This window comes from Orcinus orca, chromosome 13, assembly GCF_937001465.1.
Source record: "Orcinus orca chromosome 13, mOrcOrc1.1, whole genome shotgun sequence".
NCBI classification, from domain to species: domain Eukaryota; kingdom Metazoa; phylum Chordata; class Mammalia; order Artiodactyla; family Delphinidae; genus Orcinus; species Orcinus orca.
In genome coordinates this window covers 29,709,312-29,729,044 of record NC_064571.1, presented here as the reverse complement: position 1 = coordinate 29,729,044, position 19,733 = coordinate 29,709,312, and the positions used below count along the sequence as shown (strand labels likewise).

Below are 19,733 nucleotides of genomic sequence, written 5' to 3'. Positions count from 1 at the left end.
CGGTATGTCTTCTTGGGGATGGCTTTAGACTGCTCGGCCACCTCCAATTTAAGACAGTGTCTTCAAGGCCCCGGCCTGGCCTGGCCCACCTGCACCTGAGCCCCACGACCAGAGAAGAGGAGGAAAGCAGATCGCCCTGCGTCCCGGTACGAGCCGGCCGCGGTGTCTGTGGCTGGGCCAAGGAGCTCCTTCCAAGCCCTGAGAACTGCAGCTTGATGACTGCAGGGGGACCGCTCCGCTATCTTCTCCAGCGCTGTCCCCGGCCCGGGGGGCCCTTGTGAAAAGAATTGCGCGACCCCTTTCCGGAGCTGTCACCCATAACACCCAGAAAACGCGAAACCTCACGACCAAGGCCGCGGCTTCAGACTGCGGCCCAGGAGACGGATGGTGGGTGATCCCGAGGGTCCTGGAGGCCAGGGGAGCAGGGAGCTGGTTCTCGGGAGAACCTATTTGTTGGACTCCAAACACCCACATTCCACTCGGATCCAAGTTATCTGAGAACTGAAACGACATCCCGGGACGAACTGGAGAGGGTTCAACTGATTTACACACTGGGGACTGGGGTTGGAGTTTCTCCCAAGCCCCAGGTCCCTTATACGCCACCTTCGGCTCCCGCGCGGGTTGAGACGGTTGCGGCGGCAGCCAGACTCTGCTAAAAGGGCGGAGATGAGAGAAGACGCGAGATGGGGAGGAGGCCTAGATCGCCCCGCACAAGCTCCAGTCCGGTTTTTGCCTCCGACTGCTTGCTCCGTCCCCACCCGCTGTCCCTCGCCCCGCCCCGCCCCGCCCCCCACCTTGGGGCAGGTGAGCCGCGGCCAATGGGCGGGCTCGGGGCAGGTGCCCGCTAACTCTCGCCTCGCATCGCGGTGGCCAAGCCAGGGCTGGACAGTGCTGGGAGGACCGGGGGCGGGGGTCGGTCCTGGCTGGACTCGGGAGGGAGGGGGCCGGGCTCAGCCCCCAGGCCGTAGAGGCAGCTCGCAGCATCGCACGGAGCCCGCGCCAGTGCAGGCGCCGGGAGCTGCCCGCTCGGCCGCAGAGGCCGGCGAGCCTAGCTGCGCGCCGTGGCCCGACTCTCCGTTCACTGGCTCGCACACCCCTCGCCGCTCCGCGCCTGGCTCGTGGGCAGGGGCTGAGCGCGGGCGGGCGGGCGGGGGAGGTGAGGGGTGCTGGTGTGTGTGCATGTGCCTGGCTGGGTGCACACCCCGCACGGCGGCGGCGCCAGGACGCGGAGCGCTCCCCAGCGCCCGGCTGCCTCGCTCGGCTCTGGCGGCCGCGACCATGTTCCAGCCCACAGCCAAGCGCGGCTTTACCATCGAGTCTTTGGTGGCCAAGGACGGCGGCACCGGCGGGGGCACTGGCGGCGGGGGTGCAGGCTCCCATCCCCTGGCGGCGGCCGCCTCGGAGGAGCCGCTCCGGCCCACGGCGCTCAATTACCCTCACCCCGGCGCGGCCGAAGCGGCCTTCGTGAGCGGCTTCCCCGCCGCCGCGGGCGCCGGCCGCTCGCTCTACGGCGGGCCCGAGCTCGTGTTCCCCGAGGCCATGAACCACCCTGCGCTGACCGTGCACCCGGCGCACCAGCTGGGCGCCTCCCCGCTGCAGCCCCCGCACTCCTTCTTCGGCGCCCAGCACCGGGACCCTCTGCACTTCTATCCCTGGGTGCTGCGAAACCGCTTCTTCGGCCACCGCTTTCAGGGTGAGTGCCCACGTTGTGCCCGCCTCGGCGGCCGGCCGGCGCCCGTGCTGAGGTGGCGCGGGGAGGCTCGGGGGCGTGCGGGGCCGTTCAGAAGTTGTTGCCGATGAGGCTGCGGGTCTGCAAAGGCCGATTCTTAAGCAGGGACGAGCCACGCCAGATCCATCCGCGCTTCTGCCGCGTTGGGTTACCTCCCAGAGAACCAGGTTGGGACCTCTAGGCTTTCCCAAGAACGATGCCGGTCCGGACGCCAAGCCCGGGCTCATCCTTGGAGCCTCTCCTGTTCCTCTCTGCGGCCTGCCTTAATCTCTCCTGGCTGAGCCAGTCCCATCCCAGACAGCGCAGCGCCCGCCGCCCTGCCTGTGACCCAGCTGGACCTGGGACCATGCTTCGCATTTCCACCACCAACTCCCAGGGATCCGCCTTCACCGGCGCTTGGAGGCAGGGGAAAGTCCACCTGCGTGCCCCGGGTCTGTGGGAAGAAGGGGCAGAGGGGAGGGCAAACTGGAGAGTTAATGTTCAGTGGTGAGTGCTCTGCTGTCTTGGGATGTTTGTCAGCAACCTCGACCCGACTTCTTCAAGTCACACGTGCTTCTCGGACCTAGGGTGGGAAGGTTTGAAATAGCAAACTGGCTTCCTCCGCCGCTCGCCGACTCCGGGAACCCACCGGCTGCTGGGGGACCAACAGCAATCCTCCCAGGCAGGGGGCGGGGGCAGAGGGCTTTTAAGGTCCTAGACAGTCTGAGCCCCCTAGTCTGCACTGGGCAGTGGGTTTGCTAAAGAAGATCCCCCACTGGTCTCGGTCTCTCTCTCTCTCTCTCTCTCTCTCTCTCTCTCTCTCTCTCTCTCTCTCTCTCACACACACACACACACACACACACACACAGGTTTCAATGATCTGACTTTCCCAAAAGAAAGAGTTCCATTAGTTGGAGTTCGTTTGCTTCTTTGAATTTGTTGGAGTTTTTCTTTTCTTTCTTCTTCTTCTTTTTTTTTTTTTTGGAGTGTCCTTAATTTGTGCAGTAATTGGTTTAGTTTCTGGTTTTATTTTGTTAGTGTAGACCGGACCTCAGTCTTATGAGGTTCCATGACTCAGAGCTAGGTAACCCTGATTTTAGCAAAACAAATGAAAAGGATGTGGCTAGAGCTTTGGCTCCTGGAGCTAATCCGAGGGTAAACTGGGTGTACACAGTCAAAATAAACTGGATATTGGGTACAATTATCTAGCTAACAGAAGAAAAATGATCTCTGGAAGCTTTTGCTATAGCTGCTTAACTGTTTTCACGGAAAGCCGCTTTCCCGGGCCCCGATTTGTCAGACAGTTTTCTCAGTCCTATCTGGTCAAAGGATACTGACCCAACAGATCCCACAAAATAAGATAATGTAATTATTTGAACAAGAATCTTTGTGGGCAGTTTTGTCTGCCCAGGAGATTTCAAAGATTTGCCCAAATCATTGGGCGGGGAGGGAGAAGCCTATGGTGTCAGCCGCTATGGGAAAGAAACCTGTCAATTAAAATATATGTTTACTGGTAAAATGAAGTATTGTTTAAAATTGAGCAAACCACTTCGGTCCTCCATGGACTGGGTCCCCAGCCTGGGTCTCTAAACCTCGCGACCGCGGGCCAATTTGAGAGTCGCGGCTGTTTGTGAACCTTCGGGCCCGGGGCGGCGGAGGGACCAGCGTTTAAGAGGCTAGTACAGAGACAGGGGCTCGGAGAAGAGGGCAGAGCTGGTCCTGACACCTGTAGTCTCTGCTCACTCGGAGATGGCCTCCCGGCGACGCCCTCGGCTTTGGACCCGGCGCTCCACGCCCTCCGTGCTACCTTTCCCGCCTCTGGCCTCGCCCGCGCGGGCTTAGGGTGCGAGGGCCGGGGGCGCCAAGCGTCGGGGGCGCCTTGCGAGAGATCCGGCTCCAGCTCTGAGCATCCCCAGTCAGACGAGGCCGAATAAATCCTCCGCAAAACCCTCGGAATTTGCCGCCTCTCCCTGAGCCGTCAGTCCCGGCGGGCACGTTGTCGAGTTGCAAAAACGGTTGCATTTTTCTCCCAAGAACTGTGTCTGGACGCGGAGATGGAGCCAAATGTGGTCGCATTGGTGAACACGGAATCCGTTGGGCACTGAAGGACTTTTCGAATCCTAAGAAGTTTTGGCTTCAGGGCCGGTCATCGTCGGGGCAGACCCCTGCGGCCCGGGCACCCTTGAGTCCTGCGATCCCGCGGGCCCTCGGGGCTACGAGCCGAGCCATTTCAGACCCTCCGGCGCCGCGTTTTCTAGAGAACCGGGTCTCTGCGATGCTCATTTCAGCCCCGTTTTAATGCAAGAAGCGAAACCCTACACGAACGAAAAGGAACACGTCTGCGCTCAGTGCGCAGCGCTCTCCAGCAGCGCGGTCCCGGCGCGCAGGGAAGCGGCTTCTTCGCTGAGCGAGGCGGTGGGAGAGGAAAAGCCAGCGCGGGATGGTCGGGACCAGGCGGCGGGACGCCGAAGACGGGGGCGGCTTTCGAGACCTGAAGGGGAGGAGCTGGTAGAGACGACGAGTTAGCCGCACTTCGGTGCTATTTCCCCCGGACAGCAGGAACTTTCCAGGCCGAGGAGCAGCGTCGGGAGGGGGCCGTGGGAGACAAGGCCCTCTGGGACTGGTGGTGGTAATGGGCCGGTGCTTCAAAGGGCGCCTTTGTTCCGGCCGGAGGAGGGGGAAAGAGGTTATCTCCGTTGCCGTGCGGGCCTCTCCGTCTCGTAGCCCCAGGCCCCTCCGCCCCGCCATCCGGCCCAGAGCCCCCAGTCTGCCTCGGCCTCTCCAGGAGGCAGCTGGACCTCGAGCCCCGGGCCTTCGAACCCCTAGCTCCCACCTCCTGCCGCCTCACTCCTGGGAACCTCCGTTGCTAGGTCCCAGCCAGTGCCTTAAAGGGGCCCGCAGAGAACGCTGGAGGAAAGCGGGCGGGTGGGGTACAGTTACTAGCTCCAGGAAAGACTAAGCCAGCCCCTTTCCACTTTTCCACCTGTCCTTGTCTGAAACTGACAGCCCACTCTCAGAGCCCAGAATTACTGCATCTAAACAGGCCACACGGCAACCCAGTCCCAAGCTTGTTCTGCCCTTGTGATCCAATTAAGGGAAACTGAAGCCTTGGTAGGGACGTTTGAGGCCCCCTCTCCATAGGTCAGAGTGAGAGTGGCCCAGGCTCATAGGCACCACCCTAGTTCTTACACAAACATGCAGCTATTGGTGAGTTTCTCAGTTTTGTACTAAACATACTCTTCCTTACAGGAAAGAGCCCTGATTCTTTTGAAATCAAATCTGTCATCACTAATCAACATCTTGAATACTTTTTTCTGGCCTCTGCTGCTTCTTGGTTGGGTCAGAAGGACCCCTGTGTTTCTGCACATGCAACACAGACTACAGGATACATGCTCTCTGTCCCTTCAGGGCATTACAGTGAACTGGGGCTATTCTCTCTCTAGTTGATGGAGACCTCAAGCAACCTACCTTTCCCCTAAAATAGCCTGACTTGAAGCAAAGAGACGTGTATGTCAGGAGGAGCTTGTTGCTTCCATCCTCCACTTTGGGTTTATAAAGACAAACATAGAGAACTCTACCACACAAGTGACCAACACACACCACGAAATTACAAAATAGCCATCAAATCACACACACAGAGGCAGGCTGCAGTCCTGCTTTCTCAGCCCCACACTTCTGCATCCCATTCACTCACAACTCCCTGGTCTCTCCACGCTGCCACTTCACTTCTGACCAATCTGGGCCAGTCACGCTGCTGAGGCCAAACCCTGCGATCACAGGGCTGGGCTTTCTCTCCCTCTTCAGCTCATTTGTCCAGAGGAAACCACTGTTGGTATTTGACTTGAGCTCAGAATGCTGCTGTTTTTTTGAGGCAATTTATTTTAACATCAGGAAGAAGTGTTTGCTTCCCACCCACCTCTCTATCTCTGGCCTATCACACTGGCCCTCACTTGAGGCCTTAATCCTTCTTATGCCCAACTGGATCATTCTTCTCCTTTCTCTCCCTCTTACCCCTCTCTGCCAGACCACCTCCCCTGATCATCTGTCCCCTCCACCACCACAAGCTAAACTTCTCTTCCTTCTGTCAGGCCTGAGAGCCCTGGATCTGCCCCCTCCTTGAAGGGCCCAATGGGCAGGGTGTCCTCCTTCCATCTTCCTATGATGTGATCCCACTCACTTTTACAGCAGCACAGATCCAGCCACTTGAAATGGATAAGGTGACTGGAAGTTAGTGGCTTCTCCCTCTCAGGCAACTCTGTCTCCCCCCAGGCACTAGCCCCTCATTCCTAGGCAATGCTGTTCCACAGAAAACCCCAACAATAAAGTTCGCCTGTGTAGGTGTCCAAAGCCCATGGACGTGGAGAAAGTCATGTCCGGCAGTTTCCACCAGCAGAGGGATATGAACAGTTACCTGGAGAGTTTTAGCCATAGTATCTCAATTATGTGCCCTTGATTCACTTACAGAGATATTTCCAGAGATGGGAGATCTCAACCGAATTATCCAAACAATTGTCTTAAAAAATGAAACAACAAATCAAATTGAGTCAAACAAGTGGCCGTTTCTGAAGAAATTAATTGGATCAGTCAATCTCAACAACTAACTGTCAAAACATTTCATCTAGTGCTCTGCATTGTTGGTGGGTCAGGGTACTGTTATGTGCCACTGCATGAGGCTCCGTGGACGATGTCAGGGCCTGTTTCCAGTCTTGTTGGCATGTGCAACCAAACCAGAGGTGGTGTGAAGGCCTAGTGGGGGGGGGGTTCACTGAGACTGGGGCTGTGGGTGGAAGCTAGTTTCACTTTTGTAGCTCCTGACCCCACCACCTCAGCCCCATCCAGCCCAATGTCAGCCCCTCCTCCTGCACGTACGAGCTGAGTCCCCATGATGGCCAACATTTGCCCAGGGACAGTTGCCCTCTTTGAAAATCCTGTATGGTAGATAAGAGAAGAAGACAGTAGGGAGGCTGGAGCATGTATTTACACACGCCCATGCAGAAACCAATATATCTATATCTATATATATTGAGAGAAAAATGACGTCTAGATATTTATACACATGTTTCTTCAGCAGCGGATTATTCAGGGATGAAGCAAGGCCTTTTTCCACCAGAGAGCAGTAAGTCTCCTGTGGGAAGAGGATTTTACCTGAAGGCCTGACGGGAGAAAGGTGGGAAAGCCGGGAAGAAGAAACCTAACTTTAGACCTCCAGGTGCTGCCTGGATGTTGACTTAGCCCCTAGCCTATTTTTACCACTTGCAAGGCAGAGCCTTGGCTTGTTGGAAGGAATTTTCTATGGGCTAGTAGCCTGAGCATTTAGTTGCAAGGCTGGTTTAAGCAGGTGTGAAGGGAGAGTTCCTGGGATACCCTCCAGTTCTTGAATCTGTATTTGGTAGGGGGATGCCTAACAACCTGGCTGTTCCCCTTACCACTGTCCTGACACCCAGCCCCGTCTCTGCTCTTGGTCCACTTTGAGGGAGACATGACGGGGCGAGCCGACAAAAAGAGCTTCCCACTCCTTGGCCTCTTAGGTTGCTCCAGGCACTGTGGATTTGGGCCTCACCAGGCCTGGGCCCACCTCCTGGCCTAACAGTGATCCGCAGCGCTGCGATTCTGCGAGGCCCCCTCAGCCGGGAGGTGTTGGGAAAGGGAGTGGACTTACAGAAGGGGCGGCAAAAGAGAAAGAGAAATGCGTGTGTCAAGGGTTGGAGAGGGCATCGGAGCACTCCGGGGCGTGTGCGAGAGCGCGGTGCGATGAGTAGCTTGGCTGGCTCCCGCGGGCGGCCCGTTGGCCGGACTGCGGCTCACGGCGCCCTTCTCTCTGTCTGTATCTGCGTGTGTTGCCGTCGGCGGCGCGGCCGCAGCGAGCGACGTGCCCCAGGACGGGCTGCTTCTGCACGGCCCCTTCGCGCGCAAGCCCAAGCGGATCCGCACGGCCTTCTCGCCCTCGCAGCTTCTGCGACTGGAGCGTGCCTTCGAGAAGAACCACTACGTGGTGGGCGCCGAGCGGAAGCAGCTGGCCGGCAGCCTCAGCCTCTCCGAGACGCAGGTAATGATCCGCGCTGCGCCGGGAGCCGGGTGGAGGGGGGGCCGGAGCGGCCGGCCTCGCCCCCAGCCTTCCCCAGCTTCTCCCGCTACCCCTGCGGCGCCCCCGTCACGCCTGTCTTCCCTCCGACTGTATGCAACTTCGAAGAGGCCACAGGACTTTTATTAAGCACTAAGGACCCACCGGGAGGTTGGGATCAAACCTTATCCCGACCCCACTCCCATAGCCCATAGGAGATGCCAGTTGCCAGAAGGCGGCTGGCGCCCTCGGGAGCCGGCCGAGCGCTGAGCGCCCAAGCCGCGGTCACTCCGCGCCCACCCGGGGCCCTCTGGCGCCGTCTCAGCCCTGCGGTTACTGCAGCCCTTCTCCCGCACTGTTCCGGGGGCGCTCAGGGGTGTGTGGGGTGCCCAGGCCTGTCTCGCACTGGCTTCGCTGCTGTGCAGGGGCAAAGCGGCGGAGGCCTCGCTGTCCCCCAGCGGGTGTGCTGTGGGGAGAAAGCCCACGTGTCCTCAGGCTATAAACATCAGAAGCAGAGGGATTAGGCGGGAGCGCGCAGCCCTGCTGGGGGTCCAAGGGGGGCACTGATCTCTGCCCAGCCCGGCTGGCAGGGCTCTGAAACTGTGGCGTGTGTGCGCGGGCGTTGGCGGGGCCTGGGAACGGTGGGAAAGCAGATTCTGGTGCTCAGGACCTGTTTCCAATCTCTTGAAGGGCTGTTGCGTTGGGGAGGGAATAAACTGCAATGGAGTTGAAGGGGTTTGAACTGGGTGAAATTACAATCACCACGTAGTATTTTTGTAATTGATAATTAGAAAAAAAATTTAAAGAACTAGAAGGGAATTATAGGGAGGCAGATTTGGGTTTATTGTAAGTAAAGACTTTGCCATAAATAAATGCTGTCTGGAAGCACCGCTAAGCTCTTAGTCCGCCTGGAGTCCAACGTGCGGGGGTGGCTGGCTGCTGCCCTGGAGGCGGATTTCAGTATCTGAATGGGCTTCGGGAGACCTTAACTCCCTTCTGTCCCTGACAGCGCCCAGATTTGCAAAGAGAGAGGTCGGCTGGCGAGGCCCAGCAGCTCTCGCCCGCCGGCATTTCATCTTCCGCTCCCCTTTCTGCTCGCCTCGCCCCTCTTACACCGCCGTCCTCCACCCTAGTCCTGGACAGTGAGAAGGCGTCCGACTGGAGGTGGGGGTGGGGTGTGTGTGCAGCCTGGGGTCTCCCGGGTAGCAGTGAGGATAGACGGAAGGCGTCGTGAGGGAGTCCAAACCCAAACTTCGTCCCCAGCATCCTGCAGCCCCGACCTCACTCTTTGCCGCTCACGTCGCATTTTGGTATCTATTGTCCTATCTATCTGATGCCCTATTTCATCAATGCATTGCTCCCATCTCCGTGGCAGGACCCGGGCTTTTTCAGATTTGCTAGCTGGGCTGTTCTAACTGCAGAGATAAAGCTTACAAAACAACGGACTTAATTTTAAAAACGTTTTAAAGAAAGATATGTTTTTTAAAAAAGAAGTTAATAAAATAATACCCCCTTTTCCCTCTTGGCAAACAGTGTTTTAAAATTGTTGTTTAAAACAAGGTGTCAGTTTAAGAATGGTATTTATAGTTAACTTCATTTTAAAAGTATTAGTTATTAAATTTTAATTGCAGAAGTGTAAGAAAACAAAACCGTTTATAAGCTCACCACCCACAGATTAACACTTGTTGAAATAATGTCATTGTTTTTAAACTTTCAATTTTTTAGCTCAGCCAGAGCATTTTTAATTGACTTTCTTTCAACTGAACCTACCTGCCTGTTAATATTTGCTCCTAACAATGCCAGTTAGTAAACCCAATGATTTTCTCTTTCATTTTTATTATAAGGTGCTTAAACATATATTTAAAACAAAACCAGATAGAAAATAAAATGTACCCAGCTTCACTAACGATCAAAATGCATGGCTAATCTTGTTCCGTCTATAAATGAGCTGGTTAAGCATATGAAACAAACAAACAAAATAATAGAACTGTGGGAGATTTAAGCCTGAGAAACCTCCTTGTAGAGTCCTGTCTTTCCAGGTGAGGCCTTTGAGATGGAGAGATGAATTAGGCAGAGCACCCCGTGCAGGCAGATGGGATTTCAGTATCTGCCTCCCTGCTAACTGACTGTGTGACCTTGGGCCAGTTACTCAACCTCTCTGAGTTCTGTTTTCCTCATCCATAAAATAGGTTGTTTAAGGATTAAAGGCACCTAATATGAACTCAAATAAGATTAATTCTCATCCCCAGTGCTTCCCTTCCTTTTGTTGAAAGTAATATGTCAAATTAGCGTTATAATAAGATCCAAACCTGGAATTCCTGACTCTTAATTCAGTCTTTTTCATCACCAGAGCTGTCTTTCTGTCCCTCTCGTAACTATCATTAAGACCTAGGCTATATAACTAACTAATTATCTATTTATCTCTCTGTTTTTGCCAGGCAGGCTGACCTGTCATTTCTAGCTATCAGCTATTTGTCAAGCATCAGTCACTCCCATCAGCCCCCTGCCATCTACTTGTACCGTCAATATCTATATTCATCTCTCACAGAGAGCTATTTTATATCTAGCCATGTACTTCTGTCTGCTTTCATTAAACTGCCTCTGCAAAGCTGGTTAATTTATATTTCCTATTTTTAATTAACTCTATCTTCTTCTTAACAATTCCTATTTACCCAACTGTTGATTATCTCTTTATCATCTACTCTGTTTTACCTTCTGTATATCTACCATCCGTCTCAAACTTCCATCTCTATAGATCTTTAGCAGCTGACGGTGTATGCATATGTCTGTAATGGTTATCACCTCATCAGCTCTCACTTTGTCTTTTTTTTCTGGGCCTCAGTTGCTGATCTGAAAGATTGAATGAAATGAACTCCAGGGTTCTTTTCAGCCCTGAGCTTCTGGCTCATGTATATTCTACTTCTCTGTGTTTCTGTATAATCCCTCCTCCAGGTTCTCAGAACTCACAGCATATCTCCTGCATATCATAATATTTATAGGACTTTGCTATTGTTTAATAATCTTCCATGTCCAAATGTCAGTCTGTACACTGGTTGCATCCGTCTCTCAAAGAAATCTTAAAATGCAGATTCCTGGACCCTGCTCAGGAGATTCTCTTAGGAGTTCCAGGATGGGACCCCGGAAAGATTTTAAAACAGCTCTCTGGGTGTTCCTGATAAACAATAGGCCTGAGCATCTCAGCTCTGGGAGGCAGAGGCCAAGCCTTCCTATTTCTCGCTGTGCTCCAGGGCCCAGCTCCGTGACCAGCAAAAAGTAGGTGCTCCATAAATATGTATCGAATGAACGGGCAAGTTTCTCTTGATTGTATACTTATCCATATGTTAACTTTATCAGTCATTTCCCTCACTCTCTACCGTCACTGCTCCCTTTCTGTCCCTCTCCTTCTATCATTCCCTTACACTTTCGTAGCTGATTGTTGATCTAGATGATCGAGTTTTATTTACCATTTCATGGATAAAACTTCTGGGAGCGTTAAGCAGATTGGTGTGGGGGTCTTAGTTCAGAGTTCAGGGGTGTCTGTATGCCCAAAGCTCTAGCATGGGATATTGGGGGTGGGCAACCTGAGATGCTTTGCTGGGGTAGGGCTATAATTTTGTTGCGTGTGGGGTATTTGTACTGGGACGGCCATGGGTTAATCCAGGAGGTGGAGGGAGGGGCCCTGGGCAAGGGCTAGGTCTTCCTTCTGGCTCTAGTTATTTGTTCCTCACTGTTGTGCAGGCCAGGAGTCTGACTGGAGTGAAGCCCATCTAAGTTTCAGTCCTGGTGGCTGTTGGGGCAGACTCGGGCCTGGGTCAGATCAGAGCCTCGCGTGTGTGTGTGTGTGTGTGTGTGTGTGTGTGTGTAATGGGTGTATGTAACATATGTATGCCCATAATGTGGAGCACGTGTGGGCTTAGTGTGATCAATGCCCAAAGGTCAGGTGCTATCCTATGTACACGTGGCATGGAGTGCCTCTGTGAGCTTCTGTGCATGTGTGGGGAGGGGCACATTAGTTTTGGGGGGAGTGAGAGAAAGCCTTTGGTTGCTTCAGCTGATTGATTGGTTAGTGTTTCCAGCCGCTCCTCCAGCTCTGAACAGTTCAGGAGGTGTTTCTTGACCTTCCCTGGCTCAGTTTAGCTGAGCTAAACTGTGAGGGAAAAGCGTGGTGTCTTGGCCTTGGAGATTCCTCATGCAGTGCCAGGGCATGTGAGGGGTGAGTGACTGGAGTCCCATTGAAGCCACAGCTGTGGACTGAGGGAGTCAGGGGAGAGCTGCATTGGTGGAAATCCCCTGGGAGGCCGCAGACATGCAAGGTTTGGAGGGATGTGTGGGTTGGTAGGAAGAAAGGGGAGGCTTTGAGATTAAGACGGATTGGGAGTTGAGAGCATGGGTGGTGGGGTCTTAGGAGGCAGGAGTGTGTGGTCACCTGCCTATGGGATTATCCCCCCAGGGGCATGGTAAGAAGACTTCCTGCCTGGAACATCTGCCTTTTGGGAGATGGCTGAGAGGGAGATATCCTAGGGACTTGAATTTTAGGGAAAGGTTACTGGCTCACTGTGTGTTCTAAGTCTTGGCTCTTCTCCAAGAACTTCTACACCTCTGAAACTCAGGGAGTCCAGTGGGAGGCAGGAGAGGGCACGGGAGATAAGGGAGACTGGAATGATTCTCTGAGGGTGTGGTCCTGAGCGAGGAGGCAAATCTTGTGATGTCTCCCTGAGAGTGAGGGCAAGCATCCAGGGTGGACTGAGAGAGGAGGAACTGAGAAATCTCAGGAAGAGTTCAGACTCTAGTTGATGGGGAGTCAGAGGTGACCTCGGTTTGGTGGGGTGGGAGCTGAGCTTCGCATGGCATTGGGCTTGACACTGAGAGCAGGTCATGTTAGGAAGTGGATCCCAGCGGAGAGGGCAGGGGGGTGAGCAGGCTGAGCAGTGGCTTGACTGATGTCGCTAAGCTTCTCTCTAGTATGAGGACTTTCTCTGTGTCTGAGGATGACAGAATAGGAGGACACAGGCTTAAATTAAAACAGAAGAGACAACAGTAGGACATAAGGAGGAACTTCTTGTATCAGAGTTACAAGACTCAGATGTCCCTTGATAGAGGTTTTTGAACTCCTTGATGAGAAGACAGGTATTCACTTGAAAGTATGCAGGGGCCAGGAGCCACGGACTCTCCCATTTGGGATGGGCTAAGATGGGGAGGGGTGGGAAAGAAGGGATGCAGACCTGGTTCATTCAAAGGTAAAGTCTGAAACATTGGCTGGAGTTGTAGTTTGCTTGTTTGTAAGTTCATGTGTCCATTCACTCATGCACGTTTTCATTCATTAATACGTCCAGTGATCAATCTGCTAATGCCTTAATGCCTTCATTCATTCATCCGCAGCAGTTTTAACTTCTTTATCCTACCTGACTCAAGCTGACCCTTGTCCCCTCAACAGTGGATCTTCCTCTCCACCTCCCCCCCCCAGAAGTGGTTAATCCATTCCACAGCATGAAGAATTAAGAACTGACCCTCTTGTAGAAGTGTCCACTGAACTAAGCCCAAAAAAGATCCCATCTCTGCAGCAGTTAGCACTTTCAAAAGCCCCTTTCCAATTAGACCTCAATCCCTCTACCATTGATTTTCTCCTGTTTTCCAGGTTGGCCCAAGCGCCTCTTTCCTAGAGCATAGGGCTAGGTCACTTCACCTCTGCCCCGCTGGCTGAACATACCTGGGACATGCCCACTGGGCCTCCAAAGCCAGCTAACACACCACTTTCGTTCTCCTGGTTCCCGTACCATCTGATGAGGACACAGAGGTTTGGGCAAATAAATTAACATGTTGCTGGGGTCATTGTTACTGAGACAGAAAAAAGCACTAAGGAGTTACGGACAGGTGTTGGGGCACATCCAGTCTAGGAACAAGGGAGCAGGGTTTCGAAGACTAAGTAAGAGTATTCCAGGTGGTGTAACTCAGACAAAAGTAGAGACTCTTGGAAGGATCTCGCTTATCAGAAAAACTGAGAGACATTGAGTGAGGTGGGAACTTGGGCGGCCACAAGGAACCTCTCTCTCCCCAAACCCAGAGGGCTCAGAGATGGGTGAGGGGTTCCTCCAGCCAGTACCCCAAGTACGCCCTGGACTTGAAAGGTGAGTAGCATGCTGGTGTTGAGGGGAGGCAGTGCAGAATAAGCAGGCCTCCTAAGGCCGCTCCCACTGCGCTGGTACCCACAGTATGTGACCTGGTTCCTTTCTATGTCCTCTGTCCTTTAGGGAAGGGGTTCTGGGGTGACCTCAGTGTTGCCTGGCTGGGGTGTCACTCTCATCTCTTACTACATTCGGAGCCCAGTTCCTTTTCTTTTTCCAAATAAAAAATGACTGGCAATTGTTTTCAGTAATGCATTAAAGAAAAGTCAGAAAAGTGGAAAGAAGAAAGACAAGTGACCCATACTTTGGGTACATTTCCTTCTAGTCTTTTTTCTCCATGCACAGGCTTTGTTCTTCCATGGTTGTGATCACACTGTGCCCAAACTGTGCGTCCTGCAGCTTTCACTGATATTACTAAGTCATAAGCATCCCCTTGTTATTACAGTCTTTGTAAACAGCATCTGGACACTCAGCCCAAGGCTGTTCTCCGGAAGATAGCCAGGCTGCCTGGGGAGAGAGTTTTTGTCCCTGTTTCTGGAGAGCTGCCTCCTTGACCCTAGTAGTTTTCATGGAGAAAGTCTTCAGAATTGCTTTTCATTTGTAAGTACCAGGAAACCAGCCCTGGTGTGAAAACATACCCTGTGCCCTGTGCCCAAGAAGTTTTCCTTCTTTGGGCCAGTGATGCTGGGCAAGAGTAGCAGCCTAGGTCCATCCCACTAGAGGCAAGTCTCCTTCTGGAAGGAGACTGGGGAGTGTGTGTGGGAGGGAGAAGGTGCAGAAAGGGGCCCTGTGTCCCTCGTGCTGCCCCAGATCACGCATCACCAGGCTGGCCATGCTTAGCCCTCAGCCAGCCCCTCGGGCTCTCAGGAACACCGCCCCAGGCCTGAGTCACACACAAGCCTTGCACAGGAGTCTGGGCGAGCTCACCCGCCTACGGGCTGGCACAGTCACAGTGGGCTCCAGGGCCGGGGGCAGGGGCCAGGCTGGCTGCCAAATGGTTGTGCCGGGAACCACCCAGGGCCCAGCTAGCCCTGTGCCCAAGGAAAGGTGGGCATGGAATCCAGAAGCCCTGCGCCTGGAGCATCTGCCATCCTCCCCATCTATCTGAGCTGGGACGTGCAGGCAATGGGTTTGAAGCCAGCTCTGGAAATGAGGGAAGAAGGCCTTCCCTCGCCGTCCACCAAGGCCAGGTACCTCATCTCTTCCTGTCCCTGGCTGGCTGCTCTGTGTGTCATTGACCACTGGCTGCCCTCACACCTATCCTCATGCTCAAAATTCAACGGGCAAGGCAGATGGTACCATGGAAACCCTGGGGAGGGGTGGGCTGTCGGAGGAGCCCTGGGTTGGGTTGGCTCCATGGAGGGGACAGAGGGGAGTGTCTGGGAAATGTGAGAGTGGGGCATCCTGGGCACGAAGCTCCTCCCTGGCCCGGATGCCAGGCCTGCTTTGGCTTGCGCCGCTTGGCTTTAAGCCTACGACCTGTACTTTTCACCCGTTCTCAGGGAGCAGGGGCCGAAGTGGGTAGTGTTTCTGAGGTTTGCCTTTAGGCCTGCCCGGGATTCAAGGATCTCCCCTCAGCAGTCACTGCTGCTGCCAAACTGAGGTGCCCATCCTCATGCCACACACACGACTTACCGCTCACCACCTGCATGGGCACCGTGGATCACTCCAACTGCAGTTGGCTAAACCTACCTGCTTTTTAAATGTGCTGTCATTTCAGGAAACCATCCATGCCTCCTAACCCTGCCCTTCGGCACCACCTTCCCCAGAGACCCTCTGGAATTCCACCTGAGGTTGCTAAGACGGGGTCCTCTGGTGAAACGGACTAACCTAGACAGCATGAGAAGTTAGAGCCTCGAGCAGCAGGGTCCGTGACCCTAGGAGCGCTCTGGCTGTCCTGGGCGCTGCTCTTGGTGTGGACACCACCTCCTGGTTAGGTAGCCGTGTCCACTCTGCCTCTTTGTGCCACAAAGAGCACAGGCTTGCCCCGGGGGATGGGGCTCACTCCGGGCCATCAGAACCCGTGTGACGGCTTCTTGTATATTCCCTCATTTACTGTTCACATCAACCCTGAGAAGGAGTAATTATTAATCTCTTCTCTGAAAACTGGTAGAGACCCAGGTCTCTCTGTTCCAGGAACCAGGATACTTGGCAGTTCCATGACCCCCTCCTCTCCCTCTGTTGAGGGGACGGGAAAACGGCCGCTCTCTGGCCCACTGTGCCCTCTCCCTGGCCCCCCTCATTTGCATCTGGAAGGGCAGACCTCCAGACGCATGAGGCGGCACCGGCCAAAGGAGACAACCCTGGCCTCGGTTTCCCTCTCCGGCTCCCAGCTCAGCCTGAGTGCTGAGGCCCTGGTGGCTGCTCTGGGGGCCTCCTGGGTGTTTCTCACCTGTGCCCCTCCCTCCCTGGCCCAGGTGAAGGTGTGGTTCCAGAACCGGAGGACAAAGTACAAGCGGCAGAAGCTGGAGGAAGAGGGGCCCGAGTCTGAGCAGAAGAAGAAGGGCTCCCACCACATCAACCGGTGGCGCATCGCCACGAAGCAGGCCAACGGGGAGGACATCGACGTCACCTCCAATGACTAGGGTGTGGGCGGTCACAAACCCACGAGGGCGGAGTGCTGCTTGCCGCTGGCCAGGCCCCTCGGCGGGCCCGGCAGGACTCTGGCCACTCCTTGGCCAGGCTGCGCGGAGGCCTCAAGTCACGGCCCCAGAGGGCTTGGAGCCTGGGGCCACCACCGACAGAGGGACAAGAAATGGGCTGGCTGAGGCCCGGGACTGCTCGACCTTCTCCTCAGAGAGCCTGCCTGCCTGAGCAGGCTGCAGGCCACTGCAGCCTCCCAGCCACTCTCCATTTCTCTTATCTCCTTTTTGTTTTGATGCGTTTCTGTTTTAATTTATTTTCCAGGCACCCGCTGTAGTTCTTAGTGATCCCCTCGTGTCTCCCTTCCCTATGGGAATAATAAAAGTCTCTCTCTTAATGACACAGGCATCCAGCTCCAACCCCAGAGCCTGCGAGCCTGGCGTGGTGGATTCTGGCTCTGAGGGCCACTGGGGGAACTGGTAGAGCAAGCTTGTTCAGGGCCTGGGAGCCTGGGGTGGGGCCTTGGAGACTCAGTCCATGAACTCTTCTTTCTTGGTGGTTGACCCTAGTCTCTAGCTTCAACTCCACAGCAAGAGAACCTGAGGCTAGATGTAGGGAAGGACCACCCTGTGTCTTGAGGGAGGCTATGCTCAAGTCTCTCCAAACTTAATGAGCAGTGGGAATCAGGCCCAGGTGGGTCAGGGAGGAGAGAGCGTCTGTACTTGCCCATGCGTAGGGCTCTGGTGGCTTCTCCAGTTGAGGGAAAAACAGAGGAAATGGGGAGTGTTGGGGGCTGGGTTGAGGGCACAGAGGCTGACAGTCCCTGCCGCAGGTCCTGGCCCCACCAGGATGCTCACCTGTCCCTGGAGAGCCCCCCCTCCCCACCCTCTCAGCAGATGAAAGCTTCAGATGAAAGCTTCGGACCTCCGCTTGAGGCCGAGCTCGCACCTGGTTCCCGAGGGCTCAGGGCCTCCCAGCCTGGCAAAGAGCTCAAGGCCCGGCCCGCTGATCTCTTTAGTTCATCTGCCTCCAGTTTGTCCACTTGTCTTTCCTGCTTGTCACACATCATGTCTTCCTTCATCCTAAGAAACAAAACCTGTATTCCTAACACCCTTTCCCTTACGATGTCCAGACCTGCCTCTACCTCTTCGGCTCCCGTGTGCTACCCAACCCCTTGCTCTCCCTCCTCTGTCTTACCACTGGGCTGATGCTCATGACCGCCACCAACCAGTTACTGCCACCCTTGTGGCCAGACTCCACACCTCCTGTCTGGCTTCACTGCTCCCCATCTTCTGGCCATTCCCTCCTAGGCTCCCCCACCCCTCCCTGCCTTCACTCCAGTACCTCTGATACCTCTTCCTGCCTTTCTGAGTCCTCCCCAGTTTTATCCCTGTCCCGTCGCCTCTGTCCACCTCGGGGTCCGTCTGTGCTCCTCCCGCCTCCCTCACTGTGCCCTCCGCCTGGGCCTTTGCATCCACCTCCAGGACTTCTCTTTGCTTCCCAGCCAATGCCTCCAGCCAACCTCTGCTGAGCTGCAAACCTATGAGCCGGCTGCCTGCTGCCCTCCACACTCCCCAGCACCTCAAACCCAACGTGTTCACAGCTGACTCACGGCCCCACTTGCTGTCTTCCAGGATTGCCCACCTTCGCCAACAGCCAAGGTTTCTTCTACCTTGGGAAACAGTGTACATGGATCCCGGGGGTTTGGGAGGGGAGGGCAGGGGTGGGAGGCATAATGAGGTTTGTGCAGATGTCAAGGATGAGGCTCACTTCAGAGGAGGACCTGCGTGCTGAGGCTAGGGTTCTCTTCCTCAAGCTCAAAGAGGACCACGCCACCCCCCTTCCTCAGGCCCCCACTCTGCTCCCTTCTTTCCCACCCTTGGCCTCTCCTCCTTTGCTACTGGTGCCCTCTGCTTCAGTCTCACCCACGTCATCCCCATCCCCCGGTGAGCCACGTGTTTGGCCTGTGCTGTGCCTTTACTTATCCTATTCTTGGCGCCTAGAATGTCCTGGGGGCCGGGGGGGGGGGGTGTTGATCAATGTTGAAGTCATTGGAAAGAAGTCAAGGGCCAAGCCTTGTTGCCTGGGGCACATGCAGGGATCAAAGCACAGAAGGTCCTGCTGCTGGGACTGTCAGTGTCTCTCCTGGGTCCAGTCAATGCTAGAAACCAACGGGCTGTGTCCCATCCCAACACCCTCCCCAGACATCAACCAGGAAAGTCCAAGTTGAACCTCACAGTGGACTCTCACTGCCAGGCAGGTTGGATAGCCTCTGGGGAGCAGGTATGCACAGGTGGGGTGAAGGTAAGAAGAGGAGGCATTTTTTGGCACCATCCCAGGGCGGAGGAATGGGTAAATTGTTCCTCTCACTTGGTGGGGGAGGGAGTGCAGGAAGATCACAGCAGAGCACCCCTGTCATCCAGATAAAGGGCTGGAAAAGACCCAGAGAAACCTGCCAATCTTCCTAGGCCAGGCCCGCAAGGGGTGGGGCGGGAGTCCCCGCCGCACTCCCATCCATGCCCTCATGTTGTGCCTCTCCCCGCAGACGGTAAATATTGGTGTTGTGACTTCATTAATAAAGGCTTCTGTGAGCCTGAAAAACATGGAATCAGGATGAACTATTTTCTGAGCTGTGGGCTTGCCAGGTTTGCTAATTTGGGAGTTTTTGGGCCCTCTCCAGGGAACAAACCAAAGTCTCTCTCGAAGAGACACAGATGCAGCTGGGAAGGGGAGAAGCAGCCGAGGAATGATGCTCCCTTCCTTCCCCCGACCGTTCCTCCCTCCGGAGATCAGGGCCCTGCAGAGGTGAGCACGAGGACGGGTGGACAGCAGCGCTCAGTAGGCCTTCCCTGAGCAAGCCGGGCCGGTCACAGCCCCTCGGTGGGGCTGGCCTGGGCCCAGCAGAGCCCCACCGGCTGAGCTATTGTTGACGAGCACCTTGAGAACCCCACGTTGCGTGTGGCTGAAGTGGAGGGATCACAGGGAGCTATCCTCAGCTCTGGTGGCCTAAGCTGCGTGCCTTCCTTTCAGGGAATGATCTTTGCACGTCCCCTTGACCGTGGGACTTTCCGAGCTTGGTTCCTATGGGCACTCTGCAGCCATGGCCCTTGCTCTCAGCATCTTGACACCCTGGTTTACATCAGTTCCTCCTCACTGGTGCTGGGATAGCTTCCCGTGCAGCTTTGTTGAACCCTCGCCTCGTGAACTGTGTTCTGCCCAGGAGGGAGCCGGGCCGGACCCATAGGCCTCTCTGGAGCCC

General features: G+C 55.0%; 1 protein-coding gene across 1 annotated transcript; it reads left to right on the top strand.

The window, feature by feature from the left end:
- The first annotated feature begins 277 nt into the window (after nt 1-277).
- Nucleotides 278-16,874, top strand: EMX1 (empty spiracles homeobox 1). Its single transcript, XM_004277071.4, has 3 exons — nt 278-1,693; nt 7,570-7,754; nt 16,309-16,874. Exons 1-3 carry the CDS (start codon nt 667-669, stop codon nt 16,474-16,476), a joined length of 1,380 nt encoding a protein of 459 aa, XP_004277119.2. The 5' UTR covers nt 278-666; the 3' UTR covers nt 16,477-16,874.
- The last annotated feature ends 2,859 nt before the right edge of the window (nt 16,875-19,733 follow it).